The following is a 21,629-nucleotide window of genomic DNA, read 5'->3' as shown; positions in this document are numbered from 1 at the left end:
TGAGATGTGGGGATAAACAGGATTTCTAAACACCTAGAAACACTTTGGAGCCAGACAGGATTAAAACTGAGTCAAAATTGAAGCCTAGTGCTCTTACCTCAATGATTATTGTTTCATTTGTGGGTCCAACAGCAGTGAGTGATTCCGGTTGATTGTATGGTCTCTTGTAATCAAATACAGTGCCTCCAAACTTGTATCGGCCTGGCCAGTCCACTGTCCAGTAACCATTGAGGTAGTATTTTTTCTGAGTATTGCGGACTGAGATGTATGAGGTAGAAATGTTCATTTCGTGTACCCGAATGCTGCGGGCACCAGCAGGGACCGTGACCACAGTGTAATACTCTAGAAAGAAAAAAAATACGCCTTTTGAGTTTTACACCGACCCAAGAACTAGGTCTTGTTTGAGCCGGAGGTTCAATCAGACATCAGATGGCCTCCAAACCTGGACTAAAGGTTTGCCTACACAACCAGTGATCAAAAAGAGAGGCACTATGAACGGTGTCTTACAGCATTATTGTATTTTGGATCAGGAGCAAAAGCAATGCTGCAAATACATATTTTCATAACCATTTGTGGTCTTTTGTTGGAAAGGATCAATATTCATAACAAACAATGTCTATTTTAACTACAGAAACTCTATCAAATAATAAAAGATGCAAACAAGTATTTTAGATCTTTATAATATCATGAATCTATTTATGTACTTAATTTGTTTATAGCGCCTCTCATACCAGTGTAGTGAGTCTGAGCACTTTACACCACACACACACACACACACATGCACACAATGAATAAAATGCATGTCAATCAGTGTTTAGAAAAGGGTATGTAAAACAAATGGAAATAAATCCTTTTCAAGTCATCCATACTGGTAGGCGTTTTTCAAGAGTGCTTGGTCTCGAGAAGCACAAACTCAGGATTCAAAACATAACAAAGTGGTTGGATTTACTAATAAGAATATATTTCTACCCAAACAAACCCATTTAGTAGCATTAGGTTAATGAAAGACTGGGGAAAACATAACTTTCAAACCTGTACCATGCAGTTTGCATGCAGCTCTTTGATGGCAGTTTATAGATCACTGGGCTAGATGTATTAGGGTTGTAAGTTGGGAATTGCAAGTAACTAAAGGTTATCTGTGACAAAAGCAGTAACCGACTGAGCTAAAAATATTAAATGTAGTTCTGTGATCTGTATGGTACACGTTCTGTCAGAGATATCAATCTTGACACTTTTATTATTGCCTGAAAACTGCAGTGAGAGTGAGAAGTAGCCATTATGCTGGATATCCTGCCGATTTTGTTACTGGAGGTGGATATTGCAGCACTGCTGCAAAACTGGCCGCCAGTTAAAAAAACAGCCTTCCACCCCTCCAGCCTGCCGGGGAAACGCCAGATGCCTGTTATGCCCCATTCCCTTCAGCACCATATCCCAAAACCTTGAAATGACAGGGCATCCGCCTACCATTTGCAGGAAATCTGCTACAGTTCAAAGATTTCCATGTATCTATTCTTGCAGTTTTTTGTGGTGAAATGCATGTTTTGTAGATTTTGTTAAACTAAGTCAATATTAATCTTGCATTATTAGAGATTTTTTTTAACCTGCTTTCAAACTGTATTCCATTTTATGCAGTGGCGGACGGCACAAATCGGGGGTGTAAAAAAATAAATAAAAAAATAACAACTTACCTTCTCGCCACTGCATCTCTATTCTGCATCAAGACTGCACTGGCGCTAAACAGGGACCAGGAAGCACCCAGGTTCTCTTGACCAAACACAACATTGTGTTGTGATTGATCTGAGCGCCGTGGATCATAGCTCAGCCAGGTGAATGGTGGCCTGGGCATGTTCTCCATGCAGGCTATAATGCAGCCTAAATGGAGAACATGCAAAGTGTGCATGGCTGTTTTGCGCTGCACCAGATGGCTGGCCAAACTGTCACTGTGCACTTCGAGTGGGCAAACCACTCCTTCCCTCCCCTGCCCCGAGAGCAGAGCAGTCCCGCCCTCCCACAAAGCAGCACGGAAACCTAAAATAATAATAACTTTCTTTTTCTCATTTTGTGTATCCTTTATTTACACTTCTTAAAAGCAGTGGGGCGACGCTCCTTCGTCTTAGCGGAGGAACGGCCACTGAGTTCATGACAGTCAATGGTTTAGTTCAGTTTGTTTACCATCTCGCACGTGCTTTCTCTGCAGTCTCTCCTTTATACTGTACCAGTGCTGTATATTGGTTGGTGAGTAATTTCCTGCCACCTGCCATATTTAGTTTTGTTGTCATTGTATTAGTTACGTGTGGCACATCTGGGAAACACATCTAGATTTGCCTATTTATGTGGGCCAGTTTCGTAATGGGAAAATTGGGTCGGGCTTGCCGCAAGTAGCTCTTGTGTTTCTGCAAAGCTGAGAAATATAGTAGTATGTCAGATGGACCCAGGCCTCCTTTTGTCTTTTGGAGTTTGAATGTCGTGAGTTTGACCTCATTGCGTTTATCTGCACACACCATTGACCCAAAACTTTAAAAAGTTCAAAGGGGATTGAGCACTTTGAATGATGTAGTATGCAGAGATAGTGTGCAGGAAAAAAATAATCCTTTCCCACTGATATTCTTTCCATAATTGAGAGAGGCAGTGTGTTTCACAGGGTCACTTGTCGCAGATTCTTTAAGACCTTTTCGCATGTTAAGGGCATATCGTGCCTGTTTATTATGTGTGACCTGTATTACCAAATATCTGACATGTGATATCTCCCATTCCAGGTGTAGTTTCAGTTAGTCCATTTTGTCTACGCTGTATAGGTACCCAAGCCGGAATATTTTGTATTTGCCCCAGTTTAAACAGGCCACTTGAACTTCACTAACTCATTAATGAGCAGGTGGGCCGATTGTGCTGGCACTTTTAAATAGATAAATGCTTCCTCCATTTAGCAGTGCTGTGTATCATGCATCCCACTTGTATGCTCCACCCAGCATTGGGGCACCCTTATTGGGTGCCCCTTTCCAGAGTCAAGCTTTCAGAGACCTATCCATCTATCTATACTCTTGAAATGGGTTCATTATACAGCAGTTGAAGCCATTTCAAATATTATGGTCAAAGCCCATCTTTTTTAGGATGGTCCATATGTAATTTCATCCCACTGTGTCAAATGAGTATTCAATATACAACGCCACTAGCACATAGGGTTATGCCCACGAGGGGAGTATGTTCAGTACAGAAGTTAGTCTTTGGATAATATGCTTTGTGCTCCTGCCTGAAATAAACCGTTTGGTCATCCCAAATCAGTGTGGTTATTATTTTCATGAATCTATTTGCAAGTGTTTTACCAAGAATTGTAATGACAGCAAAGAACATTGACAGTGGATGGTAGGGAGATACTAACTCCGGATCTTTATTAGGTTTGGGAATTAGGACTATCAGAGCATCTCACATTGTGGGGGAAAGGATGCCTCTTTAGTATGCTTCATCATATACTTTGAAAATTTTCTCTATTCAGGTATCGGGTGCTTGTTGGTATAGATCTGCTGGAAACCTGTCCCTGGTGCATTGTATTTTTGCATTTATAGGAGTGTTTCTTTAACTTCCTCTGTTGTGAGTGGTGCCTTGAGCCAATCTCCTTAGTCGATTGTTAGTTTGGGTAACTTGATGTAATTCAAAGTATCCATAATACATTGTTCAGTTATCTGCTGTGTTTGTTTATATCACTCTGCTAAGTATTTCTTACATTTTTTGCTAATTCATGTTCTTGTATTCACCCCTGTTCCATTCTCCTGCCATAGGTGGAGAATTAGCGGATGTGGTTCGGTTTCTCTCTTTTTATCAATGACTCTAGCATGCATCCCAATTTGTCCCACTTCTTGTATAGTTTTGTCTATATCTTGTATGTATATGTTTCTTTTTAATTTTGATCCTGTATCTTTTATCTGCCTCCTGGCTTCTACATTGTCCTGAAATGTCTTTGGATCTTGGACCTAGTTTGGCACGCAATGCCATTTCTCTACTTTTTAGCATTTTTCCTAAGTATGTTCTGACAACATATATTTGTGATATACCGTCTCCACGGAAAGGCACTTTATAGGCTTCCCATTCAGTGGATCTGCTCTGAGTGGAGTTATCATTACTTTGAAAATATAGGTGTAAATATACTTTTCAATGCATAACAAATGTTCAGTCTGTCAGTATTTCTGATTATGTTTGCATGTGGGGACAGCTGTTTTGGCCTTTGTATGTGCGAAGGTTATCTGTAATGGGGAATGATCTTACAGGAACCTATTAAGATATGTGACATCACCAACCCCCCTACTCTGCCCAACAAGCTAGTTTGTTTGACTAGAATGTAATCCAGTCTACAATATGCATGGTGTACATGGGAGTAGAATGAATACATTCCAATAGTGGGATCTCTGTGTCTCCAGATAAAGATGAGTTCTGCTTCCTGCATTACTTCAAGCAGGGATGCTTCCATGCCTGGTTTTGTGAATTGTTTGGGAGAATTTCTGTCAATTTAGACTAAAGTCGTTTGCCATGATGAACCTGAAATCTAAATATGGAGTGGCCACCTGGTACGCGTCACTAAAAAATAATTTGTTAGATGCATAGACGTTCACAAGGCAAGTGATCATTCCATCTAGGAGACTTGCCACTATTACATATCATACTTCTGGGTCTGTATGTACCTCCTGTGCCTCAAGTGTCTTCCCCAGCACTACCCATGTCAATAATTACCTTGCCTACGTAGAGTAGGTTGCAGCAAAGATTAACTCTCTACATTTTCTCTGTAATATATTATCCTTTCATTTATGAAGGCAAGTTTCTTGAAGCATTGCTATTCCTAACCCATGGCACCTTAAGTAGGACTGGATTTGATGTTAGTTTGAAAATTCATCCAGCCCTCTCACATTCCATATGAGTAAATTCCGAATGATATATTTTGTATCAGCCATCTATTAGTTCATGTCTTTTGACATAATTAATGTACATGCTGTATGGAATACTGGGTCCATTAAAATCCAGTTAATTTCTGCTGGTTCGACCAACTATTACTCCATAACCAATAGCACCCAACTGTGTTTCCCCTCTCTCAGGCAGGAACTCCACCATAGAAACAGTTATGGCAGTAATTAGCGTCCATCCAATTCCCTATGAGTTGAAAACTGACTGTATTCCCTTAAGTAATGCTTGATCAATGTGGTGTGTAAGAAATCCCTATTCGTATTTGCAGATGTACCACATTGCCCCCCTAGAGGCCCATCTGTTAGGCAAAACGCAGTCCCAGAGGTCACCCGCTTTCACCAGCTCCTCTATCTATGTGTTAAGTGGATCTTATTAGGTCCAGGATCATGTTATGCTTCACAGTGCAATTTATAAGTTTTTGTGTTGTATATAAAACATGCTTTTGCAAGACTGCACCTAAATCTTGCTACCCACCTGCAAGGCTAGGACATTTGTGCTAGATTATAGCTTTTAGTTTGATTATATCTACAGCTTGCATTCAGTATCCAGTTTACCTGTAGCATAGTTAATGAATTTACATCTCTGGGTTGGCTTCCTCTTCGAAACATGTGTGACCCTGCAATTGTGTCATTTTTTGGGGGTCGTTGGGCTACCCTGTTGTTTCTTCTATCAAGATGCTATCTTCTTCTATTACTATTCTAGGGGTCTGTCAGTCTATAGAGCATGGCGTTGACCTTTTCCAGGCTTTTCAACATCTGTTGATGTCGGAGATCTCTGAAGGGAGACAGATATACTTAGTTTGTGTTGACATGCTGGAGTACATTCCCATATGTCCAACCATTCCCAGACTTTGCCATTTTTTCAAAGAAGTGGATTTTTCTGTTCACTCTGACTTGTAAACGGGCCAGAAACAGCAACATACATTTCAGATACAGTCCCCTTAATGTTTATTTAGCTTCCAGGAACGATTTGTGATGGATTTGAACTTTCTTAGTGAAATATGGGAACATAGTTATTTTATGGTTTTTGAATTGAGATATTTCTACTTCTCTAACATGGTTTAGCATGCAGTACCTCTCTTTGTGATTTAGGATTCTTGCAGTTATAGCCCTGGGAGGAGCTCCAGGTAGAAGCTGAGCTGTCAGGGCTGGTGGGCTCTCTCTATTGCAAATAGAGGTGACAAGCTGGTTCGTGTAGGATACAGTCCCTTATAAATACTTCTGGTTTTATGCCTTCTTTTGGTATCCTGAAACCTTAGGATTTTAATATTATTTCATTTAGAGTTGTCCTTCCACCTCTTTTGCTTTATCTTCCACGATTGTTGTTTGAGTTTTATCCTGATAACTTTTTCATAGTGTTCTCCTTGGCACAAAGGACTTTCTTTTCTTCTGTGGTTTGCGCTTTCTCAGAAACTTTTTGCATAACTTGCCTCATTAGGTTAACCTCAACTGTCACAGTGTCTATCTTTGTTTCAAGTGCCCTTCTTGGTAATTGTGTTGCTGAGAGTACATCTGCATTTGAGGGTTTCTTAGGCATTTGGGTACATTCAGAGATCGCCCTTTTGCCTTTTTGATGAGTGTGTTTTTGTACAGCCATTTGTGAGGTGGTGTATTGTGTGATGGTGTAGCTCTGTACATTTTTGCCAGTGATGTATTTTCTGTATGGTGGAGGTAGCATTACTATCCGATTTATCGTGGTGCGTTTGAAGATACCAGTTGGTCTTAGTGTTTGAGTTTGCCAGGGCCTGGGATAGGAGTGGTCCAGCGTCACCACCATTCTTCACTCTGTTGTCTGATACACATAGCAGTCTGTCCTTTTCATAAAGCTGTCATTTATTGCAGCTGGTTTATTCGCACCTATGTGAGTGACAATGGCATGTACCTCTTGCTGCTATACAGTCAATGCAGGCCAATCTGTCCTCTACTGGGTGAGTTTGTAATTCCCTTCTTTTTCGTGGAACTTGGTTTGAGCGTCTCTGTTGGTCTGCAAACCAGTAAGAGCCTAAACCAACCCCTCTCTGTATCCCATTCAAAGTCACAGTCATCAGCAAGGGTGCACCCCTGGCAAAACTGCCTCTCATACTATGTCTCCATTTGTTGGGCCCACCTGTTCCCACAGCTAGGGGGAGGCAGGTCCACTTTGCTCTTTGTCCCAGCCTCAGCCTGGCTATATAGGCCTCCAACCTGTGGCTGAGTCTTCAACACGCCAGCGCAGCATCACCACCTACTGCCCTTCAGCGTTGCTTCTTGCTCTGGATTCACCAGGCATTGTTCCAGTCCCAGGGCTCAATTCAGGCAGCCTCCAACTGCTGCAAGATGTTCAGTGGGAAAAACCTGCCATAACCTGTTTATCTTAGCCCCTGCTCCAGGCTCAACTCATGTTGAGCATATCAGCAACCGGGCCCAGTTTCAGTCACATCACCTCAGCTCCAAGGCTCCTTTCACAGGATTGGCTAGGCCTAATTTAGGCAAATTAGGATTAAGCATTGTGGTTTCTTTTTGTATATTCAGGGTAAAGTTGCATGTGTGCTAATCTTCAGGCTGAGTGTTGAAAGATTAATTTTGGGCTGTTGTGGGTTGAGGATTCTGCAAGCTCATAGTTGGGAGGTCTGAATCTCCTTAAGGGCAAGTCCTATCATTCATCCTGTCAAGCCACAGCCTGGAGAAGTTCAATTCTAGTGCGTTTCTGGAGACCAGATGCAGTGGTGGCAAATCACTGTGAGTGTCAGGGCTCTCACCCCCCCGCCCCCAATTTTCCACAGCAAGACAAGTGTCTGTCAAACAGAGCAACGGTCAACAGGAGAGACACTCAACACTTTAATATGTATTACTGCAAACATTTTAATATGTATTAATCCAAACATGCAGCCAAAGTTTGCCGGGTTGAAGATCTCACAGTTCTAGTGAGGTGATGAGGGGAGTTTTTGAATTGAACGCTTTATGTTTAAACCCTGAGGTATTAAAGCAGAAGTTAATCCTTGATGTCTCACACAGCAAGTCTCACTGGCCCACCCCACTATGTGACAAGTTAGGAAAGGTCCCCCTCTCATTGGATGACCCCTGATAAGGTTAGCCAATGAGAGCAGGTGTCAGTATCTTCCAGTTCTTGCTTCCTTGTTAAAGGCTCCAGCTCCTTCCCGGGCTATTGTGTTTCTCCCTCTCGCCATCCATTTGTCCTAATTTTTACTGCCACAGCACATCAAATAAGTGCTTTGATGAATGTTTGGGTATGTGTATATATATCAATGCATACGTACTTTAGTGTGTGCATGTAAATGAGTGAATGTTAGTGTGTGTTTGTGTTTGCTTGTGAATGAATGGGTGTGAATATGTGCAAGTGTGTTTGCTTGTAAATGGATGTGTTTGACTATGTGCACCTGTTTATGCTTGTGGAATGGTGTCAGTTAGCATATGTACATGCGTGCACACCCCTCAACTGTTTACCTTAACCAACCGCCACTGACCAGGTGGTATGACTCTGCTCACTAAGTCCTTGCTTATTAAGTCCTTTTTATGGTGCCAAGGGATTTTAATGTCATCCTGAACTCCACCTGAAGCCAACTATCTGCTTTTATGAACATAATAGTGCAAGTTCTGAGCTCAGTTGACCATCTTGTTTTGTACATTGTTCAGTCTATCAATGTATTGTTGGAAAGGGAGAAATACATTACAATACAGCAGACCAGGAGCCGTATTATACACAGTGGCCCAAGGGCACAATGGGCATTTGCGCCTGCTTTGCACGCCCTCGTGGCACTTTGGTATGACAGAAGGGGCCGCAGATGCTTGTGTGGCTCCTTCTATAATACTGATGGCGCTGGCGCACATAAAGCACCAGCACTATCCTCAGGGGGTGTTCCCTTATTTGCATGGGGGCATGCCCTTTGAGAGCAGCCCTCTGGAAGGAGGATAAGGGGTCCTATGGACCTGCCAGACATCGATAACTGCCCCCACCTGCAAGGGGATCTCTAATCACTTTTTTAAAGTGCAGGCGCATTGCCACCTGCACTGTGAAAACACAGAGTGGCTTCAAAGCAGCCGCTCCATTTTTCTAATTATTGCGCTGACGACTTGGCAGCGTGAGTTCGCGGCTGCCCTGAGGGCAGCGCATTGATCATAATACAGCGCATTTTCCTTTATTGCGGAATGAAGAAAAATGAGCTGCACGTATAACGCGGCCCCATGTGTTCTGCAGATCTTTGTTCAATGACTAGTTATGTGGAGCATGGATAGCTGAACATTTTCATCCTTGAAAATTCAATAAACCTGAAGTAGCCAATGTTGATATGTGCCATCCATTCAGTGATATTAATTCACCAAAGCACCATGACATTACAGGACTGTTCAAGGACCTGCTCATTAGATAGGTTTTTGCAGAAAGTGACATGTTTCTGTCACATGGTTAGGTTCTATTAACTTATATTGAGAGAAAGCATACGTATACTGGTTTAATGTTATGTACTTTTAGCATTATGCTCCGACTGACCTTTTTCTAGCGAGATCCCTAGTCTGTTGACATGACAATTGTTTAAATTCATTTTGCTGTGCTGCTTGCTATTTCTCAGTAAACACTAGTTGTACTTTGGGCTTCTTGATGTGCTGTTTTATTTTTAACAACGAGCAGCCTTTCAATTTTCCAGCCACCGTCTTCTTTGTATTCCCATTTCTCTTTACCTTATTTCCTCTCACTGGACTCCACCATATCTATTTACCCTATTGTCTAACTTCTTCTTACTCTCATACTCCATTCTCTTGCAAACACATCCCTTTGTCCACATTCACTGTTTGAATCTAACTCACTATTTGAGACAGTGAGTAAGCACGTGAGTAAGACAATAAGTAAGCATGGAATAAGACAGTATGCGACTGATTACACAATCGAAACAGTATGTGTGACAGTGTGCGAGCATATGACTGAGGCAGTGTCTTAGCAAACATGTGAGACCATGATTGGTGCAGTGTTTGAGCATACGAGAGAGATAGTGAGTATAGGAGTAAACTTGTGAGTGAGACAATGTGTGAGACAGTGTGGGAATATGTGTGTGAGACAGTATGTGAGCATTTGAGTGAGACAGAGTTACAGTGTCTAATTATGTGTGTGGGCTATTCAGTGATGCAGAGTGAGCATGTGAGCATGTGAGAGAGGCAGTGTAAGTGGTTGTGAGTAAAACAACAAGTGAGACCATGTGTAAGTATCTGAGATGGTGTGTGACACAGTGTGCAAGCATGTGAGTGAGAGGGTGGTAAGAATGTGAGTGAAATAGTTGGCGAGCATGTTTTGAGTTAGAGAAAGAATGAAACATTAATGATATAATGTGTGAGCATGTGAGTGAGAGAGTGTGAGTATATCAGTAAGACTGTAAGTGTGTGAGCGAGACAGTGTATGATCATGTGGGGCAGTGAGTGAGACAGTGAGTGAGATAGTGAGGAATGTGTGGGCATGTGAGTGAGACAGTGTATGAGCATATGAGTGAGACAGTAAGTGAGACAGTAAGTGAGACAGTGTGAGAGCATGTGAGTGAGACAGTGTTTGTGTGAGCATGTGAGTGAAACTCTGAAAGGGGCAATATGTGAGCATGTGAGATAATGAATATATGAGTGAGCATGGGAGTGAGAATGTCTGCATGTGAACATGAGTGAATGAGTAAGTGTCAGAGAGACAGTATGTGATCATGTTAATGAGAGAGAGCATGAGACAGACATTGGCACAGCAGGAGAGCATGTAAGTGAGATAATTAAAGAGAGAATATTTATGTCAGTTATACGGTGAGACATCAAGTAAGACAATGAGTGAGACAGTGCAAGACCCTTTAAAAGCATGTGTTAGTATGTGAGCATCTGAGAGTGAATAAGTGTGTAAGAGTGTGTGAGGTATGCTTGCGAGTCTGCCACTGGCATTGACATAGTGGATGTATTTTTTGGCTTAAAGAGGCAATCATGGCAGCATTGTGGCACTATCCTATTGGATGTAATTCTTGGAATAAGTGAGAGCATTCCTTTGCTAAATCGAGTCCCTGGCATAGGGGAGTTAGTTCTTGCTATATGGGGCACCCAGGGCCAATTGATGGTGCTGGCATACTGCAGATAATCCTTGGCATAAGGTTGGACGCCCATGTGATATTGGGTTGTGGCAGGCAACAATGAGAAAATTATGTCCCTGACATACTGAAGGTAATTTTTTACATATGGGCCATCAATAGTATGTGCATTGCATCAATAGTAGGCCTAGGAGGTAAATTCCGGTCTACTCATAGAATTTGTGAACTCCGCGTTCCATGGAGAATGCAGAGTTTTCAATACATTCTGCATTCCACCTCGTAGCAGAATTTATTTTCGGTTGCTACACTCAAGCTGGGTTTTTGCGAATGCCCGTGAGCCCAAGTGAGATTTGCCAGTGGCCCACGAGCGCCTGAGAGGCTCACTGACTGTCCGTGAGCACTCAAAAGACTTTCCGGCCTCTACTGTGGCTTCAGGCCATGCCTGCAACATCCAGCGCCTTTTTTGTGAAGATAGCGAGTGCGAGAGAGCGCCAGTGACTGCAGCTGCACCTGGCTATATCCTCAACCAGATTTTCTCCTTGAATACCATTTGTGCGTGATTTTGGGTGCGAGAACACACATCACATTGCCAAACGTCAAAAGCGTAGTGTGAATGGTCGCATTGAGCAACTCTGCCCGCTCGCAGAATTCTGCACAATCTCGTGGAGTTTTTGGACCACTCTTGAATTCTGCGTAGCAGAACTCCGCGAGCTTACCCAGGCCTAATCCATAGCAAACATCTTGCACTAGCATAATGTTGGCATTTCTAAGCATAAGGGTGGCACCCATGACAATGCTGGCCCTCACACACCTGAGGTCATTTTTGACTTGAAGGATGGCACCCATAGCACATTTGATAAAAACTGGCGTCAACTCCTCACAAGTATCAGGCTTTATTGATACACCATGGTCCTACTTGCACATTTTGAGAGTGCCCTTTCAGAGAATATGGCTTTTTGGAACATTTATATGAAAAATGTAATCCAATTTTTGCTTGTTTGTACACTGGAAATAAGGAAGAATATCACCTCCCAATCCTCCACCCCCCACTTTCAAATACCACGAGCAATCACTGCACTACTTAAAAGTTGTAGTCAATCGTTAAGATTCTGAAGTCGAAATTTAGAAAATGTATAGAGTTTCAGATTTCCCACCGAAAGAGAATGCCTGCCTATTTTTACCCTAGAAACAGAAATATTTGACTTAATGCAATGTAGCACAACAGTGGGTAAATATACACTTATATAGTTTACAGTTCGTAGCCTTTAAACTGACTCTACTTTAAAAAGATTTATTTTTCAGCTTAATAATTACTCTATTGATGGCAGTAACACCTGTGAGTGAGACAGTGTCTGAGGAAGTGTGAACATGTAAGTGAACCAGTACGTGAACATGGGGATGAGTCAGAGAATGGGGCAGTGTGTAAGCATGTGAGTGAGACATTGGGGACGAGTGAGCATATTCATGAGTCAGTCAGAGATTGAGTGAATGAAACAATGAGTGTGGCATTGTGTTAGATTTCTGAGCATCTAAGTGAGACAGTGAGTACATGACTTAGCATATGAGTTGGACAGTGTGCAAGATTGTGATTGTGACTGTGTGTCAGTGTGTGAATGAGACAGGGAGTGAGAGAGTATGTGAGTGGGACAGCAAACACTGATTGGAATAATGTGTGCGTGTGTAAATGACACTGTGGGTGTGAATGTAAGTGAGAGAGTGAGTGAGACAGTGTTTTAGCAGGCGTGTGAGACAGTAAGACAGTGTTTGAAACAATATGTCAGCATGTGATTGAGAGTGTGTGAGCATGTGAGTGACAGTCCGTGACCATGTGAGTGGAACAATGAGTGAGACAGTGTGAGGATGTGCGTGAGATAGTGTGTGAGAATGTGAGATAGTGAGTGAGAAAGAGTGTGTGAGCTTGTGCGTGAAACAGTGAGTCAGCATGTGAGTGAGACAGTGAGTAAGACAGTGTGTCAGAATGTGTGGGAGCATGTGAGTTTCAGGGAATGTGTGTATGTGATGCTTCAGAGACTCCCACTGGTCATAACATACTGGAGGTATTTCTTAGCTTATGGAGGACACCATTGCAACATACTTGCAGGCAATTTTTGGTGTAAGGGATGGCACTTATCACAAAATCCAGGCCTGTGCATGCGGGCTGTAGTTCTTGATATAAGGGAGACCCAGAGCAAAATGTTACTGCTAGCGTATTGCATACGGGAGAACAATGGCGTGATGTTGGGGATTGGCAGCATCCATGGCAAAATGTTGGCCCTGACATACTGGAGGTCGTGTTCTGACATACTGGTTACACATTGTATAATGATGGCATCAATGGCAAAAAAATATTATCGGTATTTCTTGGCATAAGGGGACAACCATGCCATATAGGAAACCGAGGAGACCCATATAAAATGCTGACCTTGACACTTGAGGTAATGATTGACATGGGATGGGCACTTCTAGTACAGTTTGAAAAAACGGGTCAACTACTCAACTCCTCTGGAGCGCGAGGCTTCATTGGCACGCCATGAAGCACTTGAAAATTATGGCCTTTTAAGCAAATGCATGTGAAAATAGTGCTTTGAAATGCTCCACTTCAGTCAATTGTTTCATTTTTTTCTTGAAAGGAGGACCCCTTAAACCCTCTTGGAACTGGTTGGGCGAGCTCACTTTCCTCGCTGAAATTTATGGCATGTGTTACACCCCACCACTTCCATAGCTCACCAGCAACAGTGCACTACCTAACACCCATGGTCAATTTGTAAGATTTTTGCTCAAGGCTTTAAAAACTTCAACATTTCAAATTTGTCACCAAAAGCAAGTGCTGCCAAATTTCAGCTAAGAAACAGAAGCCTCTGACTTTGTGCGATGTCGCACAACAGCAGTGCTTAATTTGTAAAAGAATACATGCTGTGGCTCAAAGTTTTGTTCAGTAACCCTTTGTTAGTGCCTTTGACCATCGGGGTGCGGGTTACCAAGGCTGTGTAGTCTTGAATCCTCCTCATGCCTCTTTAATCCATCACCAGACACTCCCTCCTTCCTTTTCTTACTCTTACATGTCTTCCTACTTTCTCTCTTTGTCATAGTTTTCCAACTTTCTACTCCTTCTTCTTTCCTCTATTTGTTCATTTCTCTCCCATGCCTATCGATCAAAGTTTGTTGAGAAAAAATAAATGCCGGTCATCAAAACTGAGTTCTGGTGGGCCCAACCGCCAACCATCAGCTCAAACGTAGCACTGAACAATGGTAGATAAATGAGATCTTACGCAATATCCAGTTCTTAGCCTTTGGACTAACTCTCTTTTCAAGAGATATCTTTTTCAGTTTCATGATTACTCTATTAATGATAAAGACACTTTAAAGAAAAGATGCACCACAATATGCATTATACTACTTACGGTTTGAGTAGTGTTGTTTGGTATATTGGCTCTTGTACATCCTACATGTAGAGTTATTGCCTTTGCACACCCCGCATGAGTCAAGTACAGCAGTGGATCCAAGTATACGATCACATCCAACCACCTGAAAAAATGGTATGTATGAATTTATATATGCTTCATCCTGCAGAACAAAAGGCATTTTTCCAATACATTAGTTATGGCGAAAAAAGCAAAATGAATTATTTTGTACATTAAAGAATAAAGTAGGGTGGTTAGTCCCTCTGAATAAATAACTGTAAGAAACAGCAGGCTTAAGGGTGAGAGTGGCCAAAGACATTAGAGTGCTACAGCATTGTTCTTGCAACAACCTTCGGCAGGGACCTCACTGGGCAAACCAGAGTCTCATTGAAATTATCTTGTCTCGTCCTTTGGTAATATGGGCTCAGTTCAAGATTTGCTCCTCAGAAGTGTTAGGTAAACCCATGGATACAAGAACTCTAACAGTGGCACAGTTAAAAGAAAAGAAATCTAAAGACTCAGTGGTGTAATGAAACTTGAGCCCTCCCCTGCAAAGTACATGGAGGGCCCTCCCTCTGGACTTACTCACGAGCTCTCAGGCCAGGGTGCTGTGCTGAGGGGGCCCCATGGAGCTCCCGGGGGGCGCCCTGCACTTTGCGGCGGCTGCGGGGGGCTTTGTTACGCCACTGTTAGCAAATGTATTAGTTGTTAACCAAAACAATTTGAATAAAAGACAATGAGAAACTGAAGAAAAGGTGTTTTAAGTGATTCCTGCAGTATAGCACATCCCTGTTCTTGTTGGGCCCCTCAGATCACACAGACCTCCAGGTACATGGGACACTCACAGAGGTCAAGCATTTTAAATCACTCAACCAGAGTACTTCATTAGTACCATGATACAATTAGATGATAATCTTTTTTAGTTCAACATGGATGGTGATACAAGAGAGAATGTATTTCTTCCTGCTTCAAAAATAAGGAGAGATCCTGAGTGTTGCAATGTCGGTGTGTCCCAGCTAAGAAATGCTTAGGAGAGAGCTGTATTTCTATATGTGCATATGCAGCCCTTCTACATATACTCCAGCAGGCAGTGCACTTACAGTCAAGAATTACCTGAGACACCTTCCACGCTGATGTAGAATGTCACCCTTTGCATCTTCATACACCAAGCTCTGAGATGAGAAATACAGTTACCTCTCTGTTAGAAATCCACACTTTCTGTGCATGTACATCTTGCTTAAACTCCATAAGGGGGTTACCTTCCTCCCGAGAAGACTGATCATTTAGGGTGTATTTCCTCCGACCAAACTTCTTTTGAAGTATGTAGATGCATCTCCTGTGACCAAGATATTTGTCCTCACCACATCACTTGCATCGTGGGCTTGCATCTTTTGTGAGGTGCTCGAGGTCCTCTTGAGTCTCCAGTGCCTCCGGCCTGTGGGTCCCCTTGAGGGTCTTCTTTGAACCTAGTGGGCTCCCCTGATTGCTCGGGCCTGCTCTGACTCCCCTGCTTGTGGTGAGTCCCCTGGACCTTGATGGTCCCGACACTGCACCTTTTTTGCTTTCCACTTTTGTTGCAGTAGCCAAGGTTTGTTGGTGCTCCCGACAAACACCGACACCTCAACTATTGACATCCATCGTGGGACAGCTCGTAAATGGCTCCGGTTCTTCCACGGTGTCGCCTGTCCGCACAACTGCAGCTCCAATGTCACCGTCAAATCTCAGGCAACACCCGACATCGGTGGGCATTTGTCTTCCGTGCCTCCTGGTCACTACTGAGTGGCATAGACTCTGTCACAAATGCTTGCAGGTACTTCTCATCTTGAATCCACCTTTCGGTTCCACCGGACACTTTCACCTTCTCCAGTAGTGGCATCTTCCTGAAGTCCTCCATTGAGTTAAAAGGCGGTTTCTGACGCCACTTCATGCCTATGCACCCGGCTTCCCTGGTGTAGGTATCCTTGTTCGTAGGGTATCCACGGGTGGGGTGGCTCTCCAGCTTTCTGTCTTCCATGGGGTTTCTTCAGGGTCCACTAGGAAGGGTCCTTATTCTTTAAAATTGCAATTGTGACTTACCAAATGAATTGCATTGAGCCCGCGGTCGTGTTCCCACTCTGCACACGCTCTTTACGGTTACTTTCCTTGGGTGGTTCCTTGGGTCCCCAGCACTTCTACATCTTCTGGGTATAGTCTTGACTTCAGTCGTGGTTCGCATGCCACTATTTTAGTATATTTGGCGATATTCATAAAGTAAAGGTTCTAACACTGGACTCCAACTGGCTGGTGGGTGTCATTTGTTTCCATTATTAGGACTCCAACCGGCTGGTGGAGATTTTAAAGCGCATTCAAGTGTTTTTCATAGTAGGAAGAGTTAGCGCAAATGATGTACTGCAAAACGTCGACACTTCTCATCACACAAGCCTACACAGTTCTCTTAACCAAAAATTAATCCATATTGGGTCTCGTACTACATGTGTTAAAGAAGGCGATAGGATATAATAATTCAAACTTCATTTAATGTATGTCACATATGCATGTTTTGTATATAGTGTACTGTTCATTTCACCAGTCACCTTATGTCACTTTCTCACAATTGTCACTTTTATACTTTTGCAATTCACTTGTGTTTGTGACAGCCATTTGATATTCAATATCTTTTGAAAACATAAGAGTAAATCAACTCTACCATCATGGAAAATAGATGAGTTTGGAGATTACGCTGCACAGCAGACTGCACGGCAAGTTGTATCGCTGCAGGATTGTTGGTTGAATACCTTTGTTACGCATGACGGTCTGGATGCACTCGGCTATTTAGTTATGGACTTTACCTGCTCTCTAAATTGGGGTCCTGTTTAATTCAGTGTTATCTCACGTTTATGTACAAACATGTTGTTGGGGCTACGATATAGTGGCTTCATACATAACCTAATTGACTACATTTACCATAATGCTTTTCTGCCACTGAAGAAAGTTGCGCATGAATTCTCACAAATAGATGAGTTTGCTAGTCACATCTGATGGCGTTTTTCAGCAGTATATAATGCCTTTCAATGCTCGTGTCAAGCAAAAGGGTGTAGATGTGCTTGGCAATTCTGTTGCAGGCATAATTTGCGTTTTTTTGTTATTTGGTTCCCACTTTACACAATTTATATTCTTTATTTTCTGAACCTTATGAACATATTGTTGTCTAGTGTTCACTTGAATATAAAAGGCTCGGGTGAGCAACTAACAATATGATCAAATGATCATTGACAGTTGGATTTAATACTGATGATGCTGCAAGGTTCTTTATGTATTATTTGAACACATATGGTCTCACAAAATTGCTGGAGGCTCATCACATATCTTAGATCTTTAGGCTATGATTGAATGATTTTCAATCATTACTATACATAGGGAGTGCCACACTTTCGTCCTGGCATTCTATTTTTTAGGTTATGATAACATATAATTTATTTTCATAATTTTCCCGCACCATTTTTAAATATGTCCTGATATTATATTACCAGGCACCGATCTTTTCATTACAAGTTCCAATCTGACAGTTCCCATCAATGGACATAGAAATAATTTTTGCGCAGACAGGGGGACCCTGAATGGCTATTGGCACTTTGATGATGACAATCAACATAACTATGGTATGTAATGGGCATCGTATGATACATGTTCGTTTGGGCATATTTATTTAAACAAGGGTTGATTGTTTGACCCAATTTACTCTATCCCCTCTGGTGAACTGATGTGATAGTGGTTGCGATTCTTGGTCCTGCTTCCCTCCATCCATCATCTCTGATTGAATTCACTATGAAGTATTGCTTTGCACCAAACATGATGAAACATTAATGCATGACTTGCACTTAACCACATATATGAAGAAATGTGATATGCGTTTCGCTATGGAATAATTGCACTTATTACAACTAGTATATTGTGGATACTCTTTTTCCCCTTGCTGTGTATTCACATATAATATTCACATATTAACTCTTTGATAAAAGCCACAAGGGAGTTTGTTGTGAGTGGTATATGTCCATGGGTTTGGAGTAGGGTTCTGTTTATGTGACTCTTTAGTCAACAGGTTATGTGTATTGTGTTGTTGTCTTTTGTTGAATGTTATATATACACTCAACAAGCACATGGTATTCATGTAAAGTTTATGTCTAATTTTGTTACAGCCCTAAAGAAGTTTAATTCTTGGTTGAAACGAGTTGGCTGTTTTTTGCTGTAACCATTAGATGTTTTACACAAGCAAAAATAAACAGAAGAGTTGGAAAAACTATTTGGGAAATTTTTTTAAACTCATTTTCATGAATATACTGTTTGTGGTGCACTACTAGTTGTGTTAGGAGCAAGCTCTGGGAGGTAAACAGAAGGTCCACAACTACCTATTTTATGAGCTTAAGTGGCCTGAACAAGGGGTGAATTGCCCCATGGCGGATCATGTAAATGAATAAACTGTTATTTTCACATCTTGCTCATACCTCTATTTCACTCATTAATTATTTACCCATGGAGTGATGTATCCCAGTCATCCACTAATGCTTACAAAATATCACATCCTCCTCCTTTGTGTTGAGAGTGCTACATATTTATTACATACATTTTAAATAATGTAAACATTTATATACATCATTAAGACTATCTTCATCCTCAATTCATTTTGTCAGAGGGGGTATCAGTAGGAATAACAGGGATCTTTTTGGTACTTCAATTTTTATAGCTGAACCTTGACACACATGAACACCACTGCATGATTGTTGTGAAGCTCATCAAAATATTTAATACTTGTATTTACTTTCTCAGTGCCAGGCATGGAGACGATTATTATCCAACTCATTATTTGTTGCCCAGAAATCTGAATTCCGGAAGGTAAAGTTCTTCAGCACTTAGAGTCGTGACATGCCCTGTGACAAATAACTAATATAGCTGATTTTCCTGTGAGTGCTGTTGCTTGCGCATTGCATCAAAGGGACACATTCAGAAGTGGCAACTGTGTTAGAGGGAAACGGCGAAGAATTATTATACTCTACTCAGCATAAGGAAGTTTAAAATAAGCTGTGAGACGTCCACACTGTCTCAATATTTTTAACCCTCTTAAAACCTTTCTATTCAAAATCGTTTCGTATATATTTTCTATGGCGTAGTATCACAAACTCTTTCATTCACATTGACAGTCCATTTTACCTCACTAGACAATATTATACTCACAGCTTGTCAGTGTTGTTAGCTAATATCACTGTGCTAAAAATTATCCTGGAGCTTTAGACACCATGTCTAAATGAGTGAGCATCAACCACGTACCAGGCTTCTGTAACAATATAATGAAAGCCTCATTAGTCAATGGCATTTGATGTTATATGTGGAGGATGTCCCTTTCTTCGTTCCTTGAACAATGTGTCTTCAGGAAATGTCAACACAAGAGACATAGTGAGGGGAAGCCTTCACTTCAGCAATGGCTAAATAGTGGATCCCTAAGAGTCTGGAACCTAGGATCTACAAGCCCCTCACTCAACTCTACTCCTACTCACAATTTCTGGTTTCAGATCACAAATAATCCAATTAACCCTAATCTAAGATCACTCTGAATGACCATCAAATCAGCACATGGCCATATAACAACTGGTCAGCAGGGGTCTGCTTACATCGCACTAGAATGCTAACAGTGCCACCTGACGTAGAAGTATTGTTCATTAGAAATAATAAAAAGGGACTAGAGTGTTAGAGCTCTACAATCAACTTAAACCTGATTTTATGAAGGTACTACAAAAAACTAGACTGTACATGATCGGCTTAGGTCATTAATCAGATGCATTAAAATATCTTAAGGTGGAAACCCAAGAGAGTTGCGACAGAATTTTGTAAAAATCTTTTCTGTGGAGAAATGAATGAGGACTATGAGTGGTTCAAGGAGGGCTACCCGGATTTCTAGAGGATAGAAGGGTAGTCGTCCAAGTGCCCCATACATAAACTCTGACCAACGGGTCAAGTAAGGGTGTGCTTATCATCACAGCTGACTTAGGGAGAGGTATGAGGAAGTAGAGGGTGTACATTTTTGCCAGACTAGCAGAAATTCAATTACAGGCCCTTGCTGACTTTTAATCAAATGTAAGTTAACTTTTATCTGTGTACATTTGTAATATTTGCTTGTTTATATATACAATAGAATTGCATTGAATCTCTTATGTTCTACTTTATTGTTACACAAACAGTTGTAAAATATCAACATAGTTGAGTTCTTTAACTTTTTAGAGCAAAATGGGGATCTCAGGCCTCTAAATGTATCAAGCGGAGTCTAGAGATATTCTCCATACTGGCAAATGCTTGTAAACTATGCTCACTGGTGGGTTAGAAAGATTCCTGCCCGCTTTCCCTGCTCTCTAGATGCACAGGCTAGACAATGACACCAAGAAATGTAATCGGTGGAGGGATCGGAGATGGCAAAAAGTATTTTGGCTCCCTTCAAAAAGTAAATTCCGTTTTATTTATAGAAAAATGTAAAGCATGAAAACGTACAATGTACTTCTCCACTCACAAGGTTATATGTTATGGTATCCACTAAGGTAACCTTGGTAAATCTACTATAGCCACATCAGTTCTTCCCCCTTCTCTTCAGACCTCCTAAACTATTAACTCATCCTTAGGCATCAGGGTATATATCAAATAGTAGAAGAAGTCTTGTGAAACGTATTCAAATCTAGAAACTTAATGCAATCTTTGAGTGTTCTATAATCCACTTAATTATATTTGATATTTCACTCAAATAACAGCAGTGCTGGACAGGAACTGTTAGAAGAAGAATCATGATGAACCATAAATAAATAGAATGATGGACTAGGGAAGTTTCTGTCATACTTGTATTCATACGTATATATACATCAGTTGTGATAACATCAATCAGTAGTGCAGACGACATAGTGCATATAAAGTGGTTCAACAGACAACAATCGTTTTATAAAGACACTGTGCAAACTCAATGGTTATTTATTTATGATTCACCATGATTGATCTTCCAAGAGTTCATTCCCAGCACTGTTATTTAAGTTAAATATCAAATATAATTGAGTGCATTATAGAAAATTCAAAACTTTGTATGAGGTTTCTATATTTGAATTAGTCCCAGAAGTCTTGTACTATTTGATATGCATGGTTACCCACGTCCCCTGGAAATATTGGGTTGTCCTTGTGATTGATATATAGGCACAAAGATGTGCACTACTAGAGGGGCAAGTGGGGAACCTAGATTA

The 21,629-nt window shown here is 41.4% G+C and overlaps 1 protein-coding gene across 1 annotated transcript in view; it reads right to left on the bottom strand.

Moving 5' to 3' along the window:
• The window catches only part of ADAMTS16 (ADAM metallopeptidase with thrombospondin type 1 motif 16), a 637,963-nt gene that overhangs the window by 162,619 nt on the left and 453,715 nt on the right, over positions 1 to 21,629 (bottom strand). The window contains exons 15-16 of the mRNA XM_085606087.1: positions 14,386 to 14,509; positions 98 to 342 (exon numbers count right to left, since the gene is read on the bottom strand). Coding sequence (XP_085462213.1) covers positions 98 to 342; positions 14,386 to 14,509 — 369 coding nt within the window. The remainder of the gene's footprint in view (positions 1 to 97; positions 343 to 14,385; positions 14,510 to 21,629) is intronic.

Source organism: Triturus cristatus, chromosome 5_1 (assembly GCF_964204655.1).
Source record: "Triturus cristatus chromosome 5_1, aTriCri1.1, whole genome shotgun sequence".
NCBI classification, from domain to species: domain Eukaryota; kingdom Metazoa; phylum Chordata; class Amphibia; order Caudata; family Salamandridae; genus Triturus; species Triturus cristatus.
The sequence above is the reverse complement of the archived record's forward strand: the minus strand, read 5'-3'. Positions and strand labels throughout refer to the sequence as shown.